General features: G+C 40.6%; 1 protein-coding gene across 2 annotated transcripts in view; it reads left to right on the top strand.

Moving 5' to 3' along the window:
* Positions 1–2,222: 2,222 nt before the first annotated feature.
* MOB1B (MOB kinase activator 1B) overlaps positions 2,223–23,320 on the top strand; it is a 63,625-nt gene continuing 42,527 nt past the window's right edge. The window contains exon 1 of one of the 2 annotated variants that reach the window (XM_061145827.1): positions 2,223–2,395. In XM_061145827.1, coding sequence (XP_061001810.1) covers positions 2,382–2,395 — 14 coding nt within the window. In that variant the 5' untranslated portion in view covers positions 2,223–2,381. Of the gene's footprint in view, positions 2,396–13,597; positions 13,781–23,320 lie in introns of those variants that run through there. The other variant, XM_061145828.1, reaches the window with a different exon arrangement.

Here is a 23,320-nt window from a genome sequence, read left to right as displayed (position 1 = left end):
CTAAGAGTTCGAATGCTGCAACTAAGGATCCCGCATGCCACAACAGAGATCGAAGATCCCAAGTGTTGCAACTAAGACTTGGTGCAGCTAAGCAAATAAATAAATACCTTTAAAAAAACATATTTTAAGGAATATACCCACTTACATTCTATTCTACTCATAAGTCCAATTCTTTGAGAAACTGGTGGATAAAATACAAATTTTAATAATCTTGCTTCATAAACACAGATTTATAAGCAAAGTAAGATTCTGATCAGGAGAGTAACTTCCTGAAATTGAAATTTTAGGAAGATAGTAGTATGCAATATGGATTGGTGAAGGAGAAAGCTGAATTAGAAATCTCTATCTGAATATACCCTCTCTTTGGTTCTAGATTGCCCAATATTTTAAAGTGCTGAATAATTTTAAGTCACAGTCATCTGTTTAATTTAAATGCCCAACCTCTGAAATTATATTTTGTATCACTAACATGACACCTCTCTCATTTTTACCACCAATACATCTAAGTTTTATAAACTGTTAATTTCAGGCAATTCTCCTAGTGGGATGATAAAGAAAAACTCAGCAGGTATTTTTGCAGATTCTGTCCTTTGCCAATCATTGTACTGATTCAGAGTCATAGGATTCATTTATATTTAGTTACACCAAAAACACAGCTACATAAGCCAGTCTACCAAACCAAGGAGCAGATAGAAACTGTCTGCCAGTCATCTAAAGGATGTCCCTGGCATAACAGAATTTTAGAACTGGAAGATAAATAAGAGATTATGTAATAACCCAACCTCCTCATTTTAAAGGGGGTGAAACTGTTGTTCTAATAGGTTTACAAACTTACTCTTCCCAAAGTAAAAGATAATATCCTAATCTGGTAGTGCAAGTCTTATTTTCAGAAGACCCTTAAGGAATTGAATAGTAAATCTGTATCATATCAAAATCTAGAACACAGGGCTTTTATGTCATAAATCCATTATTTTTGTTATAGTAAGATAATGCCTCCTTTTCCCTATTTTCCAGCATTTTTTCCTTTAAATCTTTTCAAATAATTCCAGTGACATCTGCTGTTCCTCAGATAGTACTGAGACTAATATTTTCTTGTTTTTAAAAATGGTTTGCTTTATCAACATGCCAAACTTATAGTACATAAAGTCAACAGAACACATTTCATACTGGCATCTCCTTCAAGTCCTCCTAAGAGCCCAAGGTGGGTTACAAGCTATATAAAATTTAAGTTTTGTTCAAACTCTTTGAAAAGTTACTCTTAGATTTGATGGATCTCGTAAGCAAAGAAGATGGACATCTTTCAGTAAAATAAATGGATACCCAAATTCATAATGCTGTGGAAGTCTGATTATCAGTCTACAACATCCATTAAGCATTTATGCGGCTCAAGCACATTATTGCCATTGAGCACTCTGATGTACAAAACATTCTAGAAGCTAGAAGGAATTCAGTCCCCTTTACAGAGGAACTTGCATTTCACATAGTTAAGGCACCCAGGTCAGAGCTTTATAATCTACAGTATTTGCTCAACATACCTTGAGTATGTCACCACAGCAGATTTCCCAGCTTCTGATGACAGTCCCACTCTCCTGCAGAGACAATGTTGGACCCTGGCTATCTCCTACTTCTGGCTTTTAAATATGCCCATAAAACAACCCACTTGGATCCTTTCCTGTCTTCGGGCGGAACCACACCCAAACCATTCCTACCAGATGAAATTCACTCCTGTTTTTACATACTTAGCAGACAGACCCCACAGCCTTTCATCTGGGCACTCACAGTGGGCAGAACTCTGCAGGCAATTCCATCCCTCAGTGCAGGACCCTGACATCCCAGAGTTGAAGCCAACTTCCTTCCAGATCGCTGGCACCCAGCTAAGCAGCTTAGAGCGCTCTGCCACCTCCACAACCTCAAACGGGGTGGACTGGCCTCGACCGGCCGGGCAGCCACCCCGCACTGGCGGGGCGTGGTCTGCGGCTGCCTAGGTGTCGGGAACGTTGGGGACCAGGGGATCGCAGCGGGAGGGGCGGGGTGGGCGTCCTCCGCTCTCGCGAGAGCTCACAAGGTGGGAGCAGCGAGGGGCTGGGGACCAGGGGGTGGGGGAGCTGCGCGGCGGCCCTTCTCCGGGGAGCAGGCGAGCGGCCCTTTCCCCGCCTTCTTTTCCTTCCCCTCCCATTGAGTGATTCAAGCCGTGCGCTTCCCACTTCCGCCCCCTCTGCGAGCCATTGGAACTACCGAAGCCAAACAAGTTGCGGCCGCCGAGCAGCTGGCGCTCCCCGCCTCCTCCTCATCCTCTCCTCCTCTTCTTTGCTCTTCAGGCCTGGCCGCCGCCGTCCCGAGGCCCCGCCACCGCCGAGCCCGCAGCCCAAGCCGCGGCCGACATGAGCTTCTTGTTGTGAGTAGCCAGGCCCCGCGCGCGCCGGCTTTGTTCAGGCGACCTGGGCCGCGGCCCCCGCCCGCCCGCCCGCCCGCCTGGCCCTGCGCCGGGCAGGTCTGCGGGAACCTGTCCCGAGCGCTTGCGCTGCCTGACCGCTGCTGCCTCCCGGGCCGGCCTCGAGCACGCGGGGAATCTCCAGCCCCCAAGGAAGCTCTTTATCCCCGGACCCCGAGTCCCGACAACCCCGATCGATGCCTGCGGCCGCGTTTCTCCACCACCCCGTCCTCTCCTCTCGCTCTTCTCCTGCGTTTGTTTGCACGCTCTACAGGGATACCTCCCACTCTTCCGCGTGACCAGTCCCCGAGACGTGCAGGGTCGCCTGTTTCCATCTCCCCTGTCCGTTGCTTTTTCCTGGATCCCAAGCACAGAAGATAGAGCTTTAACCTGTCCCCCTAGGATCCTTTTCACTCCCCTCGTAGGTTTTAGGAGTGGGTAAGTTGCGGCGACAGGTCTCGTGGCTGTAACACATTTAACGCGGCTGCTGGCGGGTCGGGATCCCCTGGTGACAGCCTGGGGTCTTGGGGATGGAGCGCCTGGCTTTCTCGAGGTGCCCCTCCTCTCCCCGTGCTCCCCTGAAGAGCACGGGCTTTTATCTTTCCAGACAACCACCATATAGGGTCTGGTCGTGTGCCCTGGGTTGATTAGGTCCGCTGGGGAGTTGTTTTGCAAATCATTTGTAAATGCCAACTCCGCGTCACATTTAGTGCTGGTCATTATTTCCCTCACTTATCGTTTATTGCAGACGAGTTGAGGCGGATGGGCAGAAAGATGGGGTGGCTGGATGGGAGTATGGTGGCCGCAGACAAGCCTCGGGTCCTCTGAAAACAGGACCTTACGCCTTGGGGGACTTCTCTTTTGAAGGCTTGGTTGTGATTCACCTCTGTTTAATCTGTGGTTAGAAAGCTAGTAAAAATTCGGAGATTGAAACCCGCCCCATGTGCTCCTTTACTGTTGTGGAGAAAATTAGCATTTAAAGGTTTATTTTTTTGTCCCAATTTTCTTTTCCTGCCTCCCATGATTTTTCATTATCACACTGGCACCTGAATCCTGCGAATTTAAGTCACCCTTATTTTCACAAGCTTATATCTAGAATATTAATCCTTTTTAGGATGTTTAAGCAAAACTGAGATATAACAGAGGCTAACAGGCAGGTTAGACTTGCTAGTATTTCTGATATGCACAGGGTAGTGAGGGGCCTGGCTTGTGTCAACCTGCCTTAACACGTTTGAGCTTGTGAAACGTCTTTCTTAGGCTCATCCTGGAAGTTGATTCTGAGTTTGTCAGCGAGGTAGTACTAGATAAGAGGACTGAGTGACTTCATAAAAATCTTCATTTCCTATTTTAGTTTCAATCAACATGTCCAAACATCTCAGCTTGAAACTTTTCATCTTATGTATTTTTTTTACATTGCTGATGTTTGATTTCTTCAAGAATTTAAAAGCCATCTTTGAGATAGCAGTGTAGATGATGTCCTTGACTGCTTCTGATGGGCCTTTGTGTCTGAGAACTCATAGCTAACATTGGCTGAAGCAGGCAAGAACCATATTTGGCTGAAACCAGGAGATAGAGAAAGTTTTGGTGGTATTTTCTGAGTATAAATACAATAGTATCCTACTCTTCTGTGGCTCAGTATTTGATAATTACAGAAATGCTGTGGACAGTTCATTTTCCTGAAGCATATTAGCTACATAGATCATAAAAAAGAATCTTGCCATAGCTAATGTATATAGTACATGGGCTTTTCATGGGGCACAGTCGTGAAGAATCCGCCTGCCAAGCAGAAAACATGGGTTTGATCCCTCTATCTAGAAGATCCCCTGGAGAAGGAAATGGCCATCCACTCCAGTATTCTTGCCTGGGAAATCCCGTGGACATAGGAGCCTGACGGGCTATAGTCCATGTGGTCACATAGAGTCTGACGCAAATTAGCTTCTAAACAACAAGAATTTGGAACACAGTTTTTCAGTCAAGTCACATGTAGCAGTTAATTAATTCTCAAAGTACTTTGTCCACGTGCTTGACTGTCCAAAAAAGTTAATCTAATGTTTTTGGTTTTGATTTTCATCCACTAGTAGTTTTAAAATATGAAGTAGAGAAATATTGATAATTATCAGAAGTGAAAGAACAAAGTTTTGGTTATTATCTATTCATTATTTGATATAGTTTCCTGGATTTTATTTCTGTTCCAGCAGATAAGCAGAGAAAGTAAAGTAAAAGCTGCACTTCAGGAGTTAAATACAAATATTTTCCCCAGTTCTTGGAAGCTTGCTTGTAAAGCTGCCATAAGTGGATGAAGGTGAGGAAATAGGGCAATGTGAGATAAGCATATGAAGGTGATGACTCGTAACTTTTGCAGGCTGTAAGACAGAAGGAAAGAATTATCGATATAAAAAACTCATTCATATGCAGGCACTGGTGTAGGCACTGGGAATCATTTCTGAACAAAACATGAAAATTCCTGCTTTAGTGGAGCTTATTTTCTAGTAAATGACCATAAACACTGATCATCAGTACCTTTTATAGAATGGTAGGAGGTTGTAAGTGCCATGGGCCAAAGTCCCTGATAAAGATGTTTTAGATAGGAAGTGAAGTAATTTTAGGTAATCCTCAGGGGAAGTGTTTAGACACTCTGCAGCAGTGATACCTTTGTGTAGCTTTTATACAAATGGCTCAGAGTAAATTTGTACTTCATATATGAATCTGACTGGGACAAAGCTTTGGTTGTGCTCCATATTGGCCTGTGTGTGTCTTCAAATTTAGCTAAACTCCCAGATGGTGCATACAAAAACTTTACAGGAACCTAATTTAACTTTGTAGACTCAAATCTTTAAACACATCCTCAGCACCTGCTGTGTGCTAGGCATTGTGCAAGATGTGAGACTCCAGAAATGGTAGATAGTGTATAAATAGTCATCTGTAAGAGATGCTATGCAAGCCCAGGGATCCAGAGAAAACAGAGCATTTTGTTCTGTCCTTTCATGGAAGAAATGATGAATGGAAGGTATAACAGGAGTTCTCTAAAAGGGGAAATGGGAGATTTCAGTCAGAGGAAGCATCAGGGAGGCATGAAATTGCCCATGAATTCTCCATTTTGTTCAGGTTTGTTCAAGAGGCTGTAGAATTTGGGACCTGGATGGGATCTTTCAGTAACACAGCCTACTCCCCTCATCTTGCTCAAGTGGCAAAATCCCAACTTCAGGTTACTCGCCATTGGCCTGGTTAGATTCAGAACACAGGTTTCTTGATTTAGGGCTTTTCCTATCCTGACATTTTATGAGTATAAAATTCAGGGAGATGTAGGATCAGAGTGAATTCTTAACAGTATCATTCAACAAATATTAAGATATAGTGTGTTCTCTTTGTTTCTAGCATTTTTAGACTACAGGTCTCTTCTGCCATGTAATTCCACTGAAACATTTGACTAGGAAAAATGAAGTGAAAGTCACTCAGATGTGTCTGACTCTTTGTGACCCCTTGGACTGTAACCCACCAGACTCCTCTGTCCATGGAGTTCTCCAAGCAAGAATACTAGAGTGGGCTGCCATTTCCTTCTCCAGGGGATCTTTCAGACCCAGGGACTGAACTCAGGTCTCCTGCATAGCAGGCAGTTTCTTTACAGATTGAGCCACCAGGAAAGCCCCCCAAGGTGTAATTTCCTAATGTAAGACTACTCAGTTGGAACAGAGTTAAAATAAATATAGTTAACTTTAAAATGGAAATTCATAGGAAGGGTGGTTTAGGAATGTGAATGAAGAAGCCAAACCTGTTTCTGTATAGGAAGAAACAAAGAGGTTGAGCAAGGAAGGAAGAAAGGAAAGAAATATTTATTAAGCATTATGGTGGACAACTGCCATTTGTGTTTTCAAAAGAAGAGCAGTTTAGGAAAGGGGACCCAGGTTTTCAGCTGTGTTAGTATCTGTCTCTCCATCTGTCTCTTCTGCTTCTCTCTTCTCTCCTTTCTTTCAAAGACCCCTCCACCCCACCAATCCCAGCATCTTTGTTTTCATTCAGATGATTTAACTGATTTTAGTACCTGAACATCCTTACCTATAAAAGAAATTCAGAGTAAAATAACCTAAGTGCTATGTACCAGGCACTAAGTGCTTTAAATAAGTAGTTTAATAACAAAAGGAACCCCATTTTTACGGATGAAGAAACTGACAGAGAGGTTAAATAATTTGCTCAAAATTATGTGGCCAGTCCGTGGGGTAGCTGGAATTTGAATCCTGGCAGTCTCAATCCAGAGAACCTGCCTCATACTACCTTATCTATAATTGATAAAATTATATAAAAAGGTGGTATTCAGATGGGCCTTGTTTTTCAGAGAAGTTTTCTATTACTAGGTATTAATATCTCATACTGTTAGGACTGTTTTCTGAGGTTCATCAAGAATGTAATGGTGGAAGAGAAAATAGAAACCTTTAAATTTAAATAATACTTTAACATTATTTTTGACTTTTAGTGTAGAAATAATACACATTTTGGTGAAATCACAAAATACTGATAAGAAAAGGAAGAAAATCAAAATCTCTCATAATTTACCTTCAGAGATAGCTATTGTATTTTGTGATATCACTTCCTAATCTTTTCCATCATGTTTTGCTGGTATATATTTAAAAATATACAAATGGATCTCTACTGTGCATAGATCAAGTTTTTCACTTGTGAATTTTTTACATCAGTATGTTACTGCAGCATCACTTTGAGTGTCGGTTGACCAAGTGTTACATAACAGTTTTGTTGTTTGTCAACCCAATTAAATATGGTATGCTTGTTTTGCAGAGGGAATTGAAGTCAGTCTGGTCATGTTTTCAGAACTATAGTTTTGGGAATTGTGACTACTTGGCTGGCCTTGGTTTACTTTTACCATCTGATACAGAGTTGCATTTGTTTTACATTACTGAGTGCAAAATAATTACTGTTTGATTGCTTTTATCATTAATGGTTTTTTTTTTTCTTGATGTGGTTGAAGAGTTCTTGTACCTTTAGAGTTTTGGATATATGAAAACACATGTAATAATTCTCTTTAGTTGTATATTTGATTAGGAGGTATTGAAGCAGGGCTTTCCTGATGGCTCTATGCATAAGGAGTCTGCCTGCAATTCAGGAGACACAAGAGACTCTGGTTTGATCCCCTGGTTGGGAAGATCGCCTGGAGGAGGAAATGGCAAACCCCTGCAGAATTCTTGCCTGAAAAATCCCATGGACAGAGGAGCCTGACAGACTTTAATCCAAAGGGTTATAATTAATATTTTTTAGGAGCTATTTTGAGACTATATACCTTATCCCCTTCCTCATTCCATTTTCACTTACAAGTTCTGATATCTGTTGAAATTTCTTTTCTGTATTATTACTATGATGCTTGACAATGTTCTCATTCTATCACTGCTTTTATGTTTATTATTTGACATTTTTACTGTTAGGGAGCCTTTATCCTTTCCATTAATTAGCTTATTTTTTAATATCAGCATGGGCTCATGGGTTTCTGTTTTATCTAGTGAGTTAATTTTGACCATAGCTTATTTTGGTGCTCAGGCTATCTCAGTTTTGGCTAGTGGGAGTCCTCTTCAGGCTGTCTTCTGGGTCCCTTTGATTCGTTTCTGTCTTTCTCTGAGCACTCCATTCCTTTTGGCACCATCAGACATTCCAGGTTTATCTTACACTTTCCATGCCTCAACCCTGGGACTGACCATTTCCCTGAGGCCCTTGGTTCTAGCCAGCAGTGGATAGTATTTGGGAACCAGAGTTTAGGTGATAGGTGTCCTCATTACTGCAGATGTTTTGCTGCTCCCGGCCCTCTCACTGGACAATGCTAGAAAAACCCATACCCACACGAATTTAAATCCAAATACTTTTTTTTTTCCAAATACTTTTTTGATGTCTGTTCATCTGTGTTGAATGAGTTCACACTAACACTTGCAGTTCTGAGCGTGAGGTTCCTCAGAGTCTCATCCCTTTATACGTTTTTCACTTCCTCCTCTGTCAGTGAGGAGCGTGGCTCTTACACTCAGCATACTCAGTTGTTCAGACCTCTGTCTGAAGCGATTCTCCTAACTCTGCCTGACACCTCTCTTGTAGCTTGGCCTCCAGCTGTCCTCCAGCCTCCGTTACTCGTCTCCTGAGCACTTGTGCGCCCCCACTTCGGCCATAATAAGGGTGAAAGCAGTCTGATACTCCGTTGTGTATGGTATGAGTGTGATGGTAATCTATTTCCCCATGGATCCTGTGTTTAAGACTGATACCTCAGACATGTTGGGAGGATAGTTTATCCTGAATGTAAAAGTTCTAGCTCAATAAATTGTAGTTCCATGTAGCAGTGATATCTAGTTTGTTGTCAGCATCTTAACAGTGTGATGGTTGCTTGTAGCTGTTCTTGTTTTTTATAAACATAGTCATCATTTCTGATTACTAAATCAGAGCCAATTTCTATAAGTTTATTATCATATGTATTAGTGCTACTTTGATTTTCTGAAATTAGAACTTAAAAGCAGGAGTTTGAAGGTAAATAAACATATTTGGGTAATAGTCTAAGAACCTCTTAGCCAGATGGCCTTATTATTATTATTTGCAGTGGAAAGACTGGGTCTTATTTTATTGCTACTATTGTTTTTATCTTTTTGCCTAAGTTCTCCTGTTCTCAAATTGAAATTTGATGAGAATAGTTTAGTAGTTGTAGTATTGGGTATTAATTTTTGTGTGTTTCTTTGTAGGGATAGTTAATGGGTTTAACTTAAATACTTTCTTATTATTCAGTATGAACATAGAATAAAGTAGAAGTAGGAGGAGTCAAACTCTTTTATGACAACTTTTCTGGAGTCTCGACGCCCAGATCATATTCCAGACAGATGGGCAGCAGCATGACCCCCTCTTTAGAGAATCTGTCTGCTGGTGGCCTGTAGCATTAGATTTAACTACTGAAGTAGCTCTTTGTTTAAAAACTCCCCATTGGTTATAGGTTTTACTCACATATGCCTGGCTCCATTCTCCTTAGCCCTTCCTCAAACCCTGCCAAAGGTTCAGCTGGTTCTCTTAGTTTCAACTCTTAGAAATTGCACTTTTGAGCCAGTGAACAACAAACCGATTTGTCAAAACTGAAGTCTCTCAACTGGAGCACAGCATTGTTTGGGGTACTGATGCTCGTGTCTTCACCCTATTTGTAAGGACTCCCAAAGGAGTCTTTATCTGTCAGACTGCTCAACCTTTAAATCAATCCTTTCTTAACCTTTTCAAGCTTTTAATTTGAGAAATGGCAATTTATCAAGAACTGAAATTTAAAGAAAAGAATTTTTGTTTCAGATTATAGTGAGAGCCAAACTATACCAAAAAATACAATTCTAAGTGGCTAGACATTGGGAAAGTGTTCCTCAGTTGAACTGTACTAATTTTAGCTTTTGCTCAAGTGGGAGCATGTTTATGAGGTGATGGGACTGTATTGTCAAATAACAACTAGGTTCTAGAGATACCTTTACCTTTTTTTGTCATTCAATATTTAAAAGAAAGTATCACTGTCATTTAGCACCATTGGGACAAAAGGTTACTCTTGACCCTCAGGTGACAGAAGGCTAGGATCTCCTCCTGGGCTGAGGGGATCAATATCTATATATAACTCTTGAGAAGTCTACTTTAGACAAAGTGTGGATCTTTGGATCACTTAGTGATTTTAAAAAGCACCTTCAAGTTTGAGAAGTTTTAGACAATAGAAAGTGGAGTTTGTCTGTATATTAAGTTAAATGATTCAAAATAAAGAAGAAAATTCTTTGGTGTTCAGCTTAACACTACCTCTGTCCTTGAGAGATTCTGCGAGGCCCTGACAAAGATTCTTTACTTGACCACACTTTGGTCAGGTCTTGAACCTTCTCCTAGGCCTATCTGCGCACTTCCTTGTAAAAAATCTAGCTTTAGTAAGAACCCTGCTGGTCAGTTTCACTAGAATCCCCTACCACCCTCAGGATCTGATCTGCTTCCTCATCCACCACCATCCCTCAGGTGATGTCTGATCATGTTGGCCTGTGTTCAACAAGAATCCTGTTCAGTTCAGTTCAGTCGCTCAGCCTTGTCCGACTCTTTGCGACCCACAGACTGTTAAGAATCCTGTAAGGTCAGTGTAACCAGGACCGCCCCCCGACCCAGCCCCGCTCCCCTGATACATTGTCTTGGTAGTTTTTTTGTTCACCCCTGCACCCTGCTCCTTGGTTATAAATTCCCGCTCGCCTTACCAGTGCTGTATTTGGAGTTGAACTCAGTCTGTCTCTCCTACTGTAAAATCCCACTGCAGTGGCCCCTATACCTACCTGGTTGTTCCTGAGTAAAATCTGCCTTACCATTTTTAACAAATGTCAGTGAATATTTTTTTTTTCTTTAACAGTCCTCAAGGTTAAATTCTCTGGTTGTCTTTATACACTTATAATTATTTATAATTATTATTTAAGGTCTTTTCCTCTTTCCTAGACTGTAAGTTTCGTAAGGTTTGTTCACTGTTTTATTTCCCAGCATGTTAGTACATGCTTGGCATGTACTTGCTTGGCAAGTGTGTCCTCAGTATATAAATATTTTTGATTAACTGAAGGTTGTCATAGAACAGTGGCTTGTGAGTGAGGAGACCTGGGTTTTAAGAGTCTTTGATCTGTCACTGGCCATGTGACCTTGGGCACATCACTTAATTTCTTCTGTTTTCTCTGTTTACTGGGCGAGGGAAATGCCTGTGCCATTGGGTAAATGTGAGAATTAAATGAGAGAGTGTATATGGAGGTTTTCAACAACCAGAGAGTCCTATACAAACAGTGCTATCCTTGCTCATGAAATTCCCAAGCCAGTATGTAAACTCTTTTTGAATTCAGATTTTTTTTAGCTATCTTAGCATAGTATTACTGAATATTACAATAAATATTTGTTGACATCTCCTGTGTAAAAGCAGAGTGTTATTAGCTGCTAGTGGCAGGAGAAGAAAGGTAGGGGTTCAGAAATAAATAAAATGTGGTCTCTGTTCTCAGGAATCTTAAAATTGGAGACTGGCATGTTAACATGGATGTGCTCTTCAATAATTTTTTATTTTTAATTCATTGGTTTGAAATCCATTGGTTAATGAAGGTTAAAGATTATTGAGATTATTATTAATGTCCCATTGAGTGTACAAACATCCTTGTGTGAAATAGAGAAGCATTTATAAAAGTTGGGGCTTCCTAGTGGTCCAGTGGTTAAGACTCAGCACTTCCAGTGAAGGGAGTGAGGGTTCCGTCCCTGGCTGGGGAACTAAGATCCTGCATGCTGCATGGTGGCTAAAATTTTTTTTTTTAGATGGGTCTGGTATGTATGTGCTGCAGAAGTTTTGCAGATACGTGCTTCTGTATTTTTAAGCAGAGGCCGTTCCTATGAGAATGGGTTTGAGGGACCATTTTGCTTAGTTTAGGCACTGCTGCTTCTATTGCTCCATTCTAGCATCACATTTTTTGTTTTTGTTTTGGCTGTTCTGCAAGGATTGAGCCCAGGCCGTGGCAGGGAAAGTGAGCCTAACCACTGGACCTCCAGGGAATTCCGTGGCATGGTGGGGAGGATGGGTGTGTGTGTGTCTGTGTGTTCTTTTCTGTTTTTTTGGCTTTGCAACGTGTGGGATCTTAGTTCCCCACCAGGGATTGAACCCACACCTCGCCACATTTCAAGCACGTTATCTTAACCACTGAACTACCAGGGAAGTCCCACATTGTGTTTTTTTAGTGGAAAGGAGGTGGCTGGAATCCTTTGACCCAGTTTTTTTCTGCAGTTCACTTGGGCATCTCAAGTAGAGATTGGAATGGGCTGAAAGGGGTTGGCAAAGTCCCAAGGAATAGAGGGCCCTCATGATAATGGTGTTTGTTTACCACTCCAGTCTCCTCTGCTCCTTCCTGCCTTGTCTACCCCTCCACCCCCTGCCCACTCGATTCCCTCCCCATCTCCCCACCCCACAGCCCATTTACCCCTTTATTCCCACTTCTTTCAACAGACATTTCTCCCAAGCCAGCCTACCTTTGTAAAATGTCGTTCCTGTTGTTCTGGCTGGACTGCCCTTCTCCATCCCACCCCTGTTTCTTTAGTTCAGGCATGCGTGCATGCTCAGGCATGTCCAACTCTTTGTGACTCCACGGACTGTACTTACTAGGCAAAAATACTGGAGTGGGCTGCTATTTCCTCCTCCAGGGGATCTTACCCACCCAGGGATCGAGCTGTGTCTCCTGTCTGCTGCATTGGCAGGCTGATTCTTTTTGGAGCCAACTCGTTTTCTCTGACTTGTGCTTCCTTCCCAATTTGTTAGATGTCATGTCAGTGTCCTCCTCCACAGTCCTTGTTATAGCTCGTATCAAAAAGATGTTATTATACTTGTCAGTTTTCAGGCCTTTCTTCCTCATCAGAGTATGTGACCTCTTTGAGGATGCAGCAGTTTCAAAAGTCATTTTAAAATCTCTTATCATTTAGCTGTACCTGTTACATATTTGATATGTACAAATATGTACCTGTTACATATTTGATACTTGGTCACGTTTTTTAATATATGTTATCAATTACATGTGGAATCTAAAATATGATACAAGTAAACTTATGTACAAAACAGACTCACAGACTTAGAAGACAAACTTACTCTTACCAAAAGGGATGGGACAGGGGAGGTGGAAGGAAAGATAAATTAGAAGTAAAAAAAATTTTTCAAGTGTTTTCATGGTGGTAGGTGGAGGTATGAGTGATTTCTCCTTTATTCTGCTCTAATTTTCCCCTTCCAGAGACTTTTGGAGAAATGGAAATAGGTGACTATTATATACAGAAAGATCTGAAGCACTCATTTATTGAATCTTTATTTTACAATTTTGTATAGAGATGTGGTTGTCTTATCCTTTCAAAGACTTAGGTATGCCAGGCACGTTCTCTGCCTGCCACTGTAAAGTGTGTTCCAATAGCAGTGTATGCGAGTGCTCGAATCCCTGCATCCCCTCCCACCATCACACCACTGAGAATCCTAATCATGAGAACTTCTTGGCCTTCATATATGTGTACATCCAGTAGTCATGTATGGGTGTGAGTTGGGCCATAAAGAAGGCTGAGCGCAGAAGAATTGATACTTTTGAATTGTGGTGCTGGGGAAGACTCTTGAGAGTCCTTTGGACAGCAGGGAGATCCAACCAGTCAATCCTAAGGGAAATCAGCCCTGAACATTCATTGGAAGGACTGATGGTGAAGCTGAAGCTCCAGTACTTTGGCCATCTGATATGAAGAACCGACTTATTGGAAAAGACCCTGATGCTGGGAAAGGTTGAAGGCAGGAGGAGAAGAGGACAATGGAGGATGAGACGGTTGGATGGCATCACCGACTCAATAGACGTAAGTTTGAGCAAGCTCTGGGAATTGGTGATGGACAGGGAAGGCTGGCGTGCTGCAGTCCATGGAGTCGCAAAGAGTCGGACAAGACTGAGCAGCTGAACTGAACTGAACTGAATAATTAGTGATGTTGGGTATCTTTTCATGTGCTTAGTCAGCCATCTGTATGTATTCTTTGGGGAACTGTCTTTAGGTCTTTGCCCATTTTTTTTTTTTTTTTTTTTTTTGCGGCGCCTATGTGCTCAATTTTCATGGTCGGGTCACGCGGGCCTCGGTCAAGAACTTCCAGATCATTTATCCGGATGACCGTGAGCTTCTAGGAACCGATTTACCTTGGCAGGGGGGCAAGAGGAGAAATCCTTTGGCCATTTTTGACTGGGTTTTTTTTTTTTTGTTATTGATTTGCTTGTCGTCTTTATTTCTAATGGCATACTTAGGCTGCTTGCTTTTATTGTCATCAAGCTTTTTACTCTTCATCTTAAAAGGTGAAAGTAACATCTTTTATGTTGAAATTTAGAATGCAGGTTTTTTTAATAAGTGAAATTTAAAAATTAATAGTCATGTGAAAAGTAACTATAGAATGTAATTATTCCCATATGTCTCAGTGGTAAAGAACCCGCCTACCAATGCAGGAGACGCAGGTTCAATACCTGGGTCAAGAAGATCCTCTGGAGGAGAAAACGGCAACCCATTCTAGTGTGCTTGCCAGGAAAATCCCATAGACCAAGGAGCTTGGAGGGTTACAGTCCTGGGGCGGTAAGGAGTCGTACATGCCTGAGCACGTTGCATACAGGAAAATACTACTTTTCTCCAATATAAGCACGAATTATCCATAGAGGTGGATTTTATTACAGAATGAGATATTTAACTCCAATTGAATTTCCTGTTTCTTAGTTATCTTTATGATATTTTAATGCAGATAAGCAGCTGATAATTTAATGCACGTAATCAACATCTTCAGGAAACAGGTGGCATATTGTAAAAATGACCTATAGATTCTGGAGGTAGATGTAAAACTGCTTTTCACTTATTACTCTCAATGCATTTATTACCTTTCTTATGAAATCTGATAGAGAGCTCTGCCAGGGTTTTTCTTTCTGGATTATTTCAAAGTGAGAGTCTTTCCCCTGAACTATGAAGAAGTAGTTTTGTGTCTAATTGCTAGTGACTCTGAGGAATATTCCTTTCTGATATGCTTATTGTTTTTGAGCACTTACTAGTCAAACTGTGGTAAGCACAAGTAAGTTATATGTTACGAAAATTCAGAAAACCATCATTTTATCAATAAATACTTTGAATAATATTATGTGTGAGAAACCATGTTGGTTTTAATTAATTTGTTCTTTTTTTTCATGGCAGTTCTGATATTCACATTTCACTTAGTTCATAAAGAAACTGGGGAGAAGGGAAAGGAATCTTGCATTTAGTTTTATGTGTTTTTTCTCTTCTCTTGGATGGTTTTCACTCATTTGTGTTACTCTCTCTCAGTTTTGTGCTTCCCTGGTGGCTCAGCGGTGAAGAATCTGACTGCAGTTTAGGAAACACAGGTTCAATCCCTGGGTTGGGAAGATTACCTGGAGGAGCGCATGGCAACCCCCTCCAGTATTCTTCCTTGGATAATCCCATGGACAGAGGAGTCTGGCAGACTGCCATCCATGGGGTTACAAAGAGTCACACACAACTGAAATGTCTTAGCATGCACGCATGCTCTTAGCTTTAAGTGGCCGTGGTTGAAGCCCTTTCCAGGTACTGGGGAGTATAGCTGAATCTCAGATATTATGAAATGTAACTTTTGTAGTTGGCAATATTAGGATTAAAGGGGCTTTTTTTTTTAATTGTACCTTTCTTGTACAATACAGTTCTTGTCTGCCTTTGGTTCCCGGGTTTGCCTGCATCAATGTATTATGTCCCACAGGGACTTTCCTGGCCTCCTACTATCCATGAGTCCTTTCTTGTTTTTTGTTGTTCAGTCGCTCAGTCATGTCTGACTCTTTGCGACCTCATGGACTGTGGCACGCCTTGCTTCCCTGTCCTGCATCTCCCGGAGCTTGCTCAGACTCCTGTCCATTGAGTCAGTGATGCCATCCAACCATCTCATCCTCTGTCGTCCCCTTTTCCTCCTGCCTTTAATATTTCCCAGCATCAGGGTCTTATCTAACGAGTCAGCTCTTTGCATCAGATGGCCAAAGTATTGGAGCTTCAGCTTCAGCATCCGTCCTTCCGATGAATATTCAGGGTTGATTTCCTTTAGGATTGACTGGTTTGATCTCCTTGCGGTCTAAGGGACTCTCAAGAGTCTTCTCCAGCACTGCAGTTCAAAAACATCAATTCTTCCGTGCCCGGACTTCTTTTGTTTTTAGTCTTCATTTAGAGGAATTGTGATTGTTCTGTTTGGGTACCGTAAGCTCATGCTTAAACCATTGGTGATCTGAAAGATGGAAATCCTTGCTTTTGAGCAGAAGGGAAGAATGAAACAGTCTTGATGAAAGAAATACTTTATCCAAGTGCCTTTATGGAAGAATTCAGTTATGCTTGTGATCTGGAGTATGTAAGTTGGGCAAAATCACTGCACTTTTGTGCCTTATTTCCTTAGTTCTAAAAGAACAGTTTTATATTTGACAACATTCAGTGTTTCTTCTTAATGGTGTTTGAAAAGATTTATGGTGACTTGTGAAATTGGTAAGAATGAGATCAAATCTCTGGGAAGTAATTTATATTTAGTGACTTTTAGAAATGGAAAAGATTTTGTTCCCACATCTTATTTTTAGAAAAATCAGTTAAGACTAAGATCTTTTGCTTTCCATGGCTACACTTAGTCAATTATATAAACAAATTCTCGATGATACCAAGAATTCTAAGTGTCTTAACTACTGGTATTTTTTGATATTATAGATTTCCCATTTTTGCAGTTGCTTATCATAAAAGGATAATATGTAGCCATAACTCAGCTTATGTCTATGATGGACCATCACTGCCATAGTTAAAGAGATGGTACACGTATGTTTAACTGCCATCAATTATTGAGCACTGTACACCAGCTTATGCTCTGTATTTCTTTTTTTTAATTAATCTATTTTTAATTGAAGAATAATTGCTTTAAATATTATGCTGGTTTCTGCTGTATATCAACATGAATCAGCCATAGGTATACGTATGTCCCTTCCTCTTGAGTCTCCTATGCTCTTTATTTCTGTGCATATAGTTTGGTTTTCAGATGAACCATCCCTCTTGGTAGGCGATATGACTTCTCCTTTTTTGCAGTCAGAATGATTAAGTAACTTTCTCAAAGTCACCTAACCAATACAAGGCAAATTAGGGATTACGGCCTAGCGTACCCAGTTGCAAAATCAAGGTTTCTCCTATGCCATTTGAAGTAGATAATGCTCAACATAAATAATAATGGTAGATGGCTTTAAAAAATATTTTTAAATACATATTTTTTTGATGTCTTTGAATTTGTTACAACACTGCTTCTGTTCTGTGTTTTGGTTTTTTGGCTGTGAGGAATGTGGGACCCTAGCTCCTCAACCAAGGATCAAGCTAGGGTCAAGCTGCACCCCTGCATTGAAAGGAGAACTTTTAACCACTGGACCACCAGGGAAGTCCCTTGATGGCTTTTATTGATGCTTGTGCCAGGCATTGCATTAGTATTAACTTACTGATTTCTAATCCTCAAAACAACTCTGCAACATAATGCTTCCTTCATTTTCAGATGATGCAGATAAAGCTCCTGAGAGGCTCAGTAATAAGTAACTAAGTCAAGGTCTCTCACTAAGTAGTACAGGTACTCTGATTCCAGGGCCATAGGTCAGTCAGCTGGCAGTATTTTCATACTGCCCTGTGCTGCATGCTGCTTTTACAAATCTCATCTTGATATATATTTAACTGATGACTTTGGGTTTCCTCAGGGGCCATTGGCATATCAAACTGATTGAGTCTGACAAAGTTTCTAAGGTGAATGTTTTTGTGAAACGATTTTGATGATAGAGCTAAGGATGGTAGCAGTAGCTACCAGTAGCTTCTACCAGGTAGAAGTCTGCCCCTAGGAAGGTGATTTTGGTTTCCTTGTCTATTTGTTGTTCAGTTGCACAGTCATTTCCAACTCTTTGTGACCCCATGGACTGCAGCACACCAGGCTCCTCTGTCTTCTACTGTATCCTGGAATTTGCTCAGATTCATGTCCATTGAGCCAGTGATGCCATCCAACCATCTCACCCTCTGTCATCCCCTACTCTTCCTGCCCTCAGTCTTCCTTAGCTTCAGGGTCTTTTCCATTGAGTCGCCTCTTTGCATCAGGTGGCCAGAGTATTGGAGCTTCAGCTTCAGCATCAGTCCTTCCAAAAAATATTCAGGGTTGATTTCCTTTAGGATTGACTGATTTGATCTCCTTGCAGTTCAAGGGACTCCTAAGAGTCTTCCAGCACCATGAATTTGAAAGCCTCACTTCTTTAGGTGCTCAGTCTTCTTTATGGTTCTACTCTCACATCTGTACATGGCTACCATAGCTTTGACTGTCTGGACCTTTGTCAGCCAAGTGATGTCTCGTTTTTAATATGCTGTCTAAGTTTGTGATAGCTTTCCTTCCAGGAGCAAGCATCTTTTAATTTCATGACTGGGATCACTGTCTGTAATGATTTTGGAGCTCAAGAAATTAAAATTTGCCATTGTTTCCATTTTTTCTCCTTCTATTTGCCGTGAAGTGATAGGACCAGATGCCATGATCTTAGTGTTTTGAATTTTGAATTTTAAGCCAGCTTTTTTACTCTCATTTTTCACCGTCATCAAGAGGCTTTTTGGTTCCTCTTAGTTCAGTTCAGTCGCTTAGTTGTGTCCGACTCTTTGTGATCCGAGTACCTTTTCACTTTTTGTCATTAGAGTTGTATCATCTGCGTATCTGAGGTGTTTGATATTTCTCTGGCAGTCTTGTTCCAGCTTGTGATTCTTCCAGCCCAGCGTTTCACATGATGTGCTCTGCATATAAGTTAAATAAGCAGGATGACAACATACAGCCTTGTCGTACTCCTTTCCCCGTTTGGAACCAGTCTGTTGTTCCATGTCTGGTTCTAACTTTTGCTTCTTGACCCTCAAACAGGCTTCTCAGGAGACAAGTAAGGTGGTCTGGTGTTCCCATCTCTTTGGGGTTCCTTGTCTATAGTGTACTGTAAATAGTGTTGGAGTCAGAAATATATTGCACATGATGTGTAGATTTTAAAGATAGTTTATTAACATTTCTGTACATGACTCATTTTACTGCCATGTTTTAGCAAGCATTTGAACTATTTTTTTTATTAAGCTTTTAAACTTCTTAAAATTTAGTTTTGATTTTTATCAGTATTATGCATGTACATGACAATTTCATTCAGTAGAATCAAATAGTTCTATAAGACTTGTCAGAAAAACCATCCCTCTTTTCCTGTTTCTGGATACACCCATTTGAACTCTTTTACCTGATTGTCTTAATTTTTAATTTATCTCAAACTAGTTTATATTGTTACATACTGATTTTTTTTTTCACTTTAGGCATTAACTATTCTTATTATGGAAGAAGAGGGTATCACTCCCATGGTATCCCCAAGTATATCTATATCTGTATACATTCCATCTTATATATACATCCTTCCATCCTACCAGCTTCTAAATATAGTTAACCCTATATAAACAAACACTGTTGATAGTTGAGCCATGAATATACTGTAATTTTGTTTTCTTTCCTGAACAGCTTCTTGCTATGTCTGGAAATATTTTGTTTTGTTTTCTGTGTACTCAGTACTTTTTTTTTAACCCCCAAACACTTCCCTAGTTAACCTTGAAATACATTTCGGATTCTGTCACTTTATCTTCTTGAACACTGTCTGTTGGAGCTTTCTTATCTGCTCCAGTCCGTTGGCTGATGTTACCCAAGGCTTGCTGTATAGCTGTTTGGGATCTCCCTTTGCCTTCATTCTGCCGATTCCCCTTTCGTGGCTTTTGGGTTGGATTTCCTCTTTCTTGGATCTCATGTCCTCTCTCTCGATTTACTCCCTTCTTTTTGGTGCGGCTGGAGAAGGGAAAGGCTACCCACTCCAGTGTTCTGGCCGGGAGAATTCCACGGACTGTATAGTCCATAGGGTCGCAAAGAGTCGGACATGACTGACTGACTTTCACTTCACTTCACTTTTGGTGCGGCAAAGTGTCTAAAAGCTCACTAAAAACAGTGAGTGGACTGTTAATATTTTGAGATCTTATATACGTAGAAATATAGCTTCGTACTTGATTGATATCATGTCAGTATCAAGTTCTAGGTTGTAAATTTTCTTACAGAATTTTAATTTTTATGGATGAGGTGCTCCCCTTGTTACTGAGAGGTCCAGATGCCTTTCTGACTTCTGATGCTTTGGATCTTGTTTTTTCCCTCTGGACTGTTGTAAGGTCTCCTCTTTGTTCTGAAATTTCTTAGTTTCTTCTTCTGTTGTGGGTTTATCCACCGAGTTGGTGGTCTCTAAGGCAATGGCAACCCACTCCAGTACTCTTGCCTGGAAAATCTAATGGGTGGAGGAGCCTGGTAGGCTGTGGTCCATGGGGTCGCTAAGAGTCGGACTCGAATGAGCGACTTCACTTTCCCTTTTCACTGTCATGCATTGGAGAAGGAAATGGCAACCCACTCCAGTGTTCTTGCCTGGAGAATCCCAGGGGCGGTGGGCTGCCATCTATTGGGTTGCACAGTCAGACACGACTGAAGCGACGCAGCAACAGCAGCAGTCTAAAAAGGCTTTTTTTTTTTTTTTTTCCATATTTTCATGTGTTTATTAGCCATCTGTATGCCTTCTTTGGATAAATATCTGTTTAGATCTTTTTCCCACTTTTTGACTGTGTTGTTAGTTTTTCTGGTATTGAGTTGTATGAGCTACTTATATATTTTGGATACTAATCCTTTGTCAGTTGTTTCATTTGCCATTATTTTCTCCCATTCGGAGAGTTGTCTTTTCATCTTGCTTATAGTTTCCTTTGCTGTACAACAGCTTTTAAGTTTAATCAAGTCCCACTTGTTTATTTTGTTTTTATTTCCATTATTCTAGGAGGTGGGTCATTGAGGGTCTTGTTTTGATTTATGTATGTCATCCAGTGTTCTGCCTATGTTTTCCTCTAAGAGTTTTATGGTTTCTGGTCTTAAGTGAAGTGAAGTCACTCAGCTGTGTCTGACTCTTTGCGACCCCATGAACTGTAGCCCACCCGGCTCCTTCATCCATGGAAATTTCTAGGCAAGAGTACTGAAGTGGGTTACCATTTCCTCCATAAAAAGGCATTTTCAATTCTGGGAAATGTTATTGGTTTATTTCCTTAATAAAGTATTTTCTTGACAGAATATTTCCTTGTTTTTCTGTTATGTGTTTCTGGAATTCTTATTAATAGAATTTGAGCCTCCTGGACAGATCCTTGTTATTTTTCTCCTTTTCCATATCTTTCCTTGTTTACTTAGGCTTTGTGTTCTAAGAGATTACTTTGGTTTTATTTTCTGTTCTTCTTGTGGTTTTAATTTCTGCTACCATTTTTTAAAAATTTTAGAGTCCTTTTTTAATTTTCTTTTTTTATATAGTATTCCTTTCTTATTTCATGAAGCAATAATTTTTTTTCTATCACTGAGGATATTAATAGTTTTGGGGGGTGCATTTTGATTCTCCTTTGTTTATCCTTTAAGTTGCTTTTTTTGTTTGTTTTTTTGATGTCTTCTTGCATATTAGAGGCTTCCCTCAAGTCCTGATGAATCTTTTGCTTTCTGTTTTTATTTATAAGTTGTTGTTTAGTTGGTAAGTTGTGTCCGACTCTTTTTTTTTTTTAGTTGGAGGCTAATTACTTCACAACATTTCAGTGGGTTTTGTCGTACATTGATATGAATCAGCCATAGAGTTACACACATTCCCCATCCTGATCCCCCCTCCCACCTCCCTCTCCACCCGATTCCTCTGGGTCTTCCCAGTCCACCAGGCCCAAGCACTTGTCTCATGCATCCAACCTGGGCTGGTGATCTGTTTCAACATAGATAATATACAAGCTGTTTTTTGAAACATCCCCCCTCACTTTCTCCCACAGAGTTCAAAAGTCTGTTCTGTACTTCTGTGTCTCTTTTTCTGTTTTGCATATAGGGTTATCGTTACCATCTTTCTAAATTCCATATATATGTGTTAGTATGCTGTAATGTTCTTTATCTTTCAGGCTTACTTCACTCTGTATAATGGGCTCCAGTTTCATCCATCTCATTAGAACTGGTTCAAATGTATTCTTTTTAACAGCTGAGTAATATTCCATGGTGTATATGTACCACAGCTTCCTTATCCATTCATCTGCTGATGGGCATCTAGGTTGCTTCCATGTCCTGGCTATTATAAACAGTGCTGCGATGAACATTGGGGTGCACGTGTCTCTTTCAGATCTGGTTTCCTCAGTGTGTATGACCCAGAAGTGGGATTGCTGGGTCATATGGCAGTTCTATTTCCAATTTTTTAAGAAATGTCCACACTGTTTTCCATAGTGGCTGTACTACTTTGCATTCCCACCAACAGTGTAAGAGGGTTCCCTTTTCTCCACACCCTCTCCAGCATTTATTGCTTGTAGACTTTTGGATAGCAGCCATCCTGACTGGCGTGTAATGGTACCTCATTGTGGTTTTGATTTGCATTTCTCTAATAATGAGTGATGTTGAGCATCTTTTCATGTGTTTGTTAGCCATCTGTATGTCTTCTTTGGAGAAATGTCTGTTTAGTTCTTTGGCCCATTTTTTGATTGGGTCATTTATTTTTCTGGAATTGAGCTGCAGGAGTTGCTTGTATATTTTTGAGATTAATCCTTTGTCTGTTTCTTCATTTGCTATTATTTTCTCCCAATCTGACGGCTGTCTTTTCACCTTACTTATAGTTTCCTTTGTAGTGCAAAAGCTTTTAAGTTTCATTAGGTCCCATTTGTTTAGTTTTGCTTTTATTTCCAATATTCTGGGAGGTGAGTCATAGAGGATCTTGCTGTGATTTATGTTGGAGAGTGTTTTGCCTATGTTCTCCTCTAGGAGTTTTATAGTTTCTGGTCTTACATTTAGATCTTTAATCCATTTTGAGTTTATTTTTGTGTATGGTGTTAGAAAGTGTTCTAGTTTCATTCTTTGCAAGTGGTTGACCAGTTTTCCCAGCACCACTTGTTGAAGAGGTTGTCTTTTTTCCATTGTATATCCTTGCCTCCTTTGTCAAAGATAAGGTGTCCATAGGTTCGTGGATTTATCTCTGGGCTTTCTATTCTGTTCCATTGATCTATATTTCTGTCTTTGTGCCAGTACCATACTGTCTTGATGACTGTGGCTTTGTAGTAGAGTCTGAAGTCAGGCAGGTTGATTCCTCCAGTTCCATTCTTCTTTCTCAAGATTACTTTGGCTATTCGAGGTTTTTTGTATTTCCATACAAATTTTGAAATTATTTCTTCTAGTTCTGTGAAAAATACTTTGGTAGCTTGATAGGGATTGCATTGAATCTATAGATTGCTTTGGGTAGAATAGCCATTTTGACAATTGATTCTTCCAATCCA

The sequence above is a fragment of the Dama dama genome, chromosome 6, assembly GCF_033118175.1.
Source record: "Dama dama isolate Ldn47 chromosome 6, ASM3311817v1, whole genome shotgun sequence".
Classification (NCBI taxonomy): domain Eukaryota; kingdom Metazoa; phylum Chordata; class Mammalia; order Artiodactyla; family Cervidae; genus Dama; species Dama dama.
The sequence above is the reverse complement of the archived record's forward strand: the minus strand, read 5'-3'. Positions and strand labels throughout refer to the sequence as shown.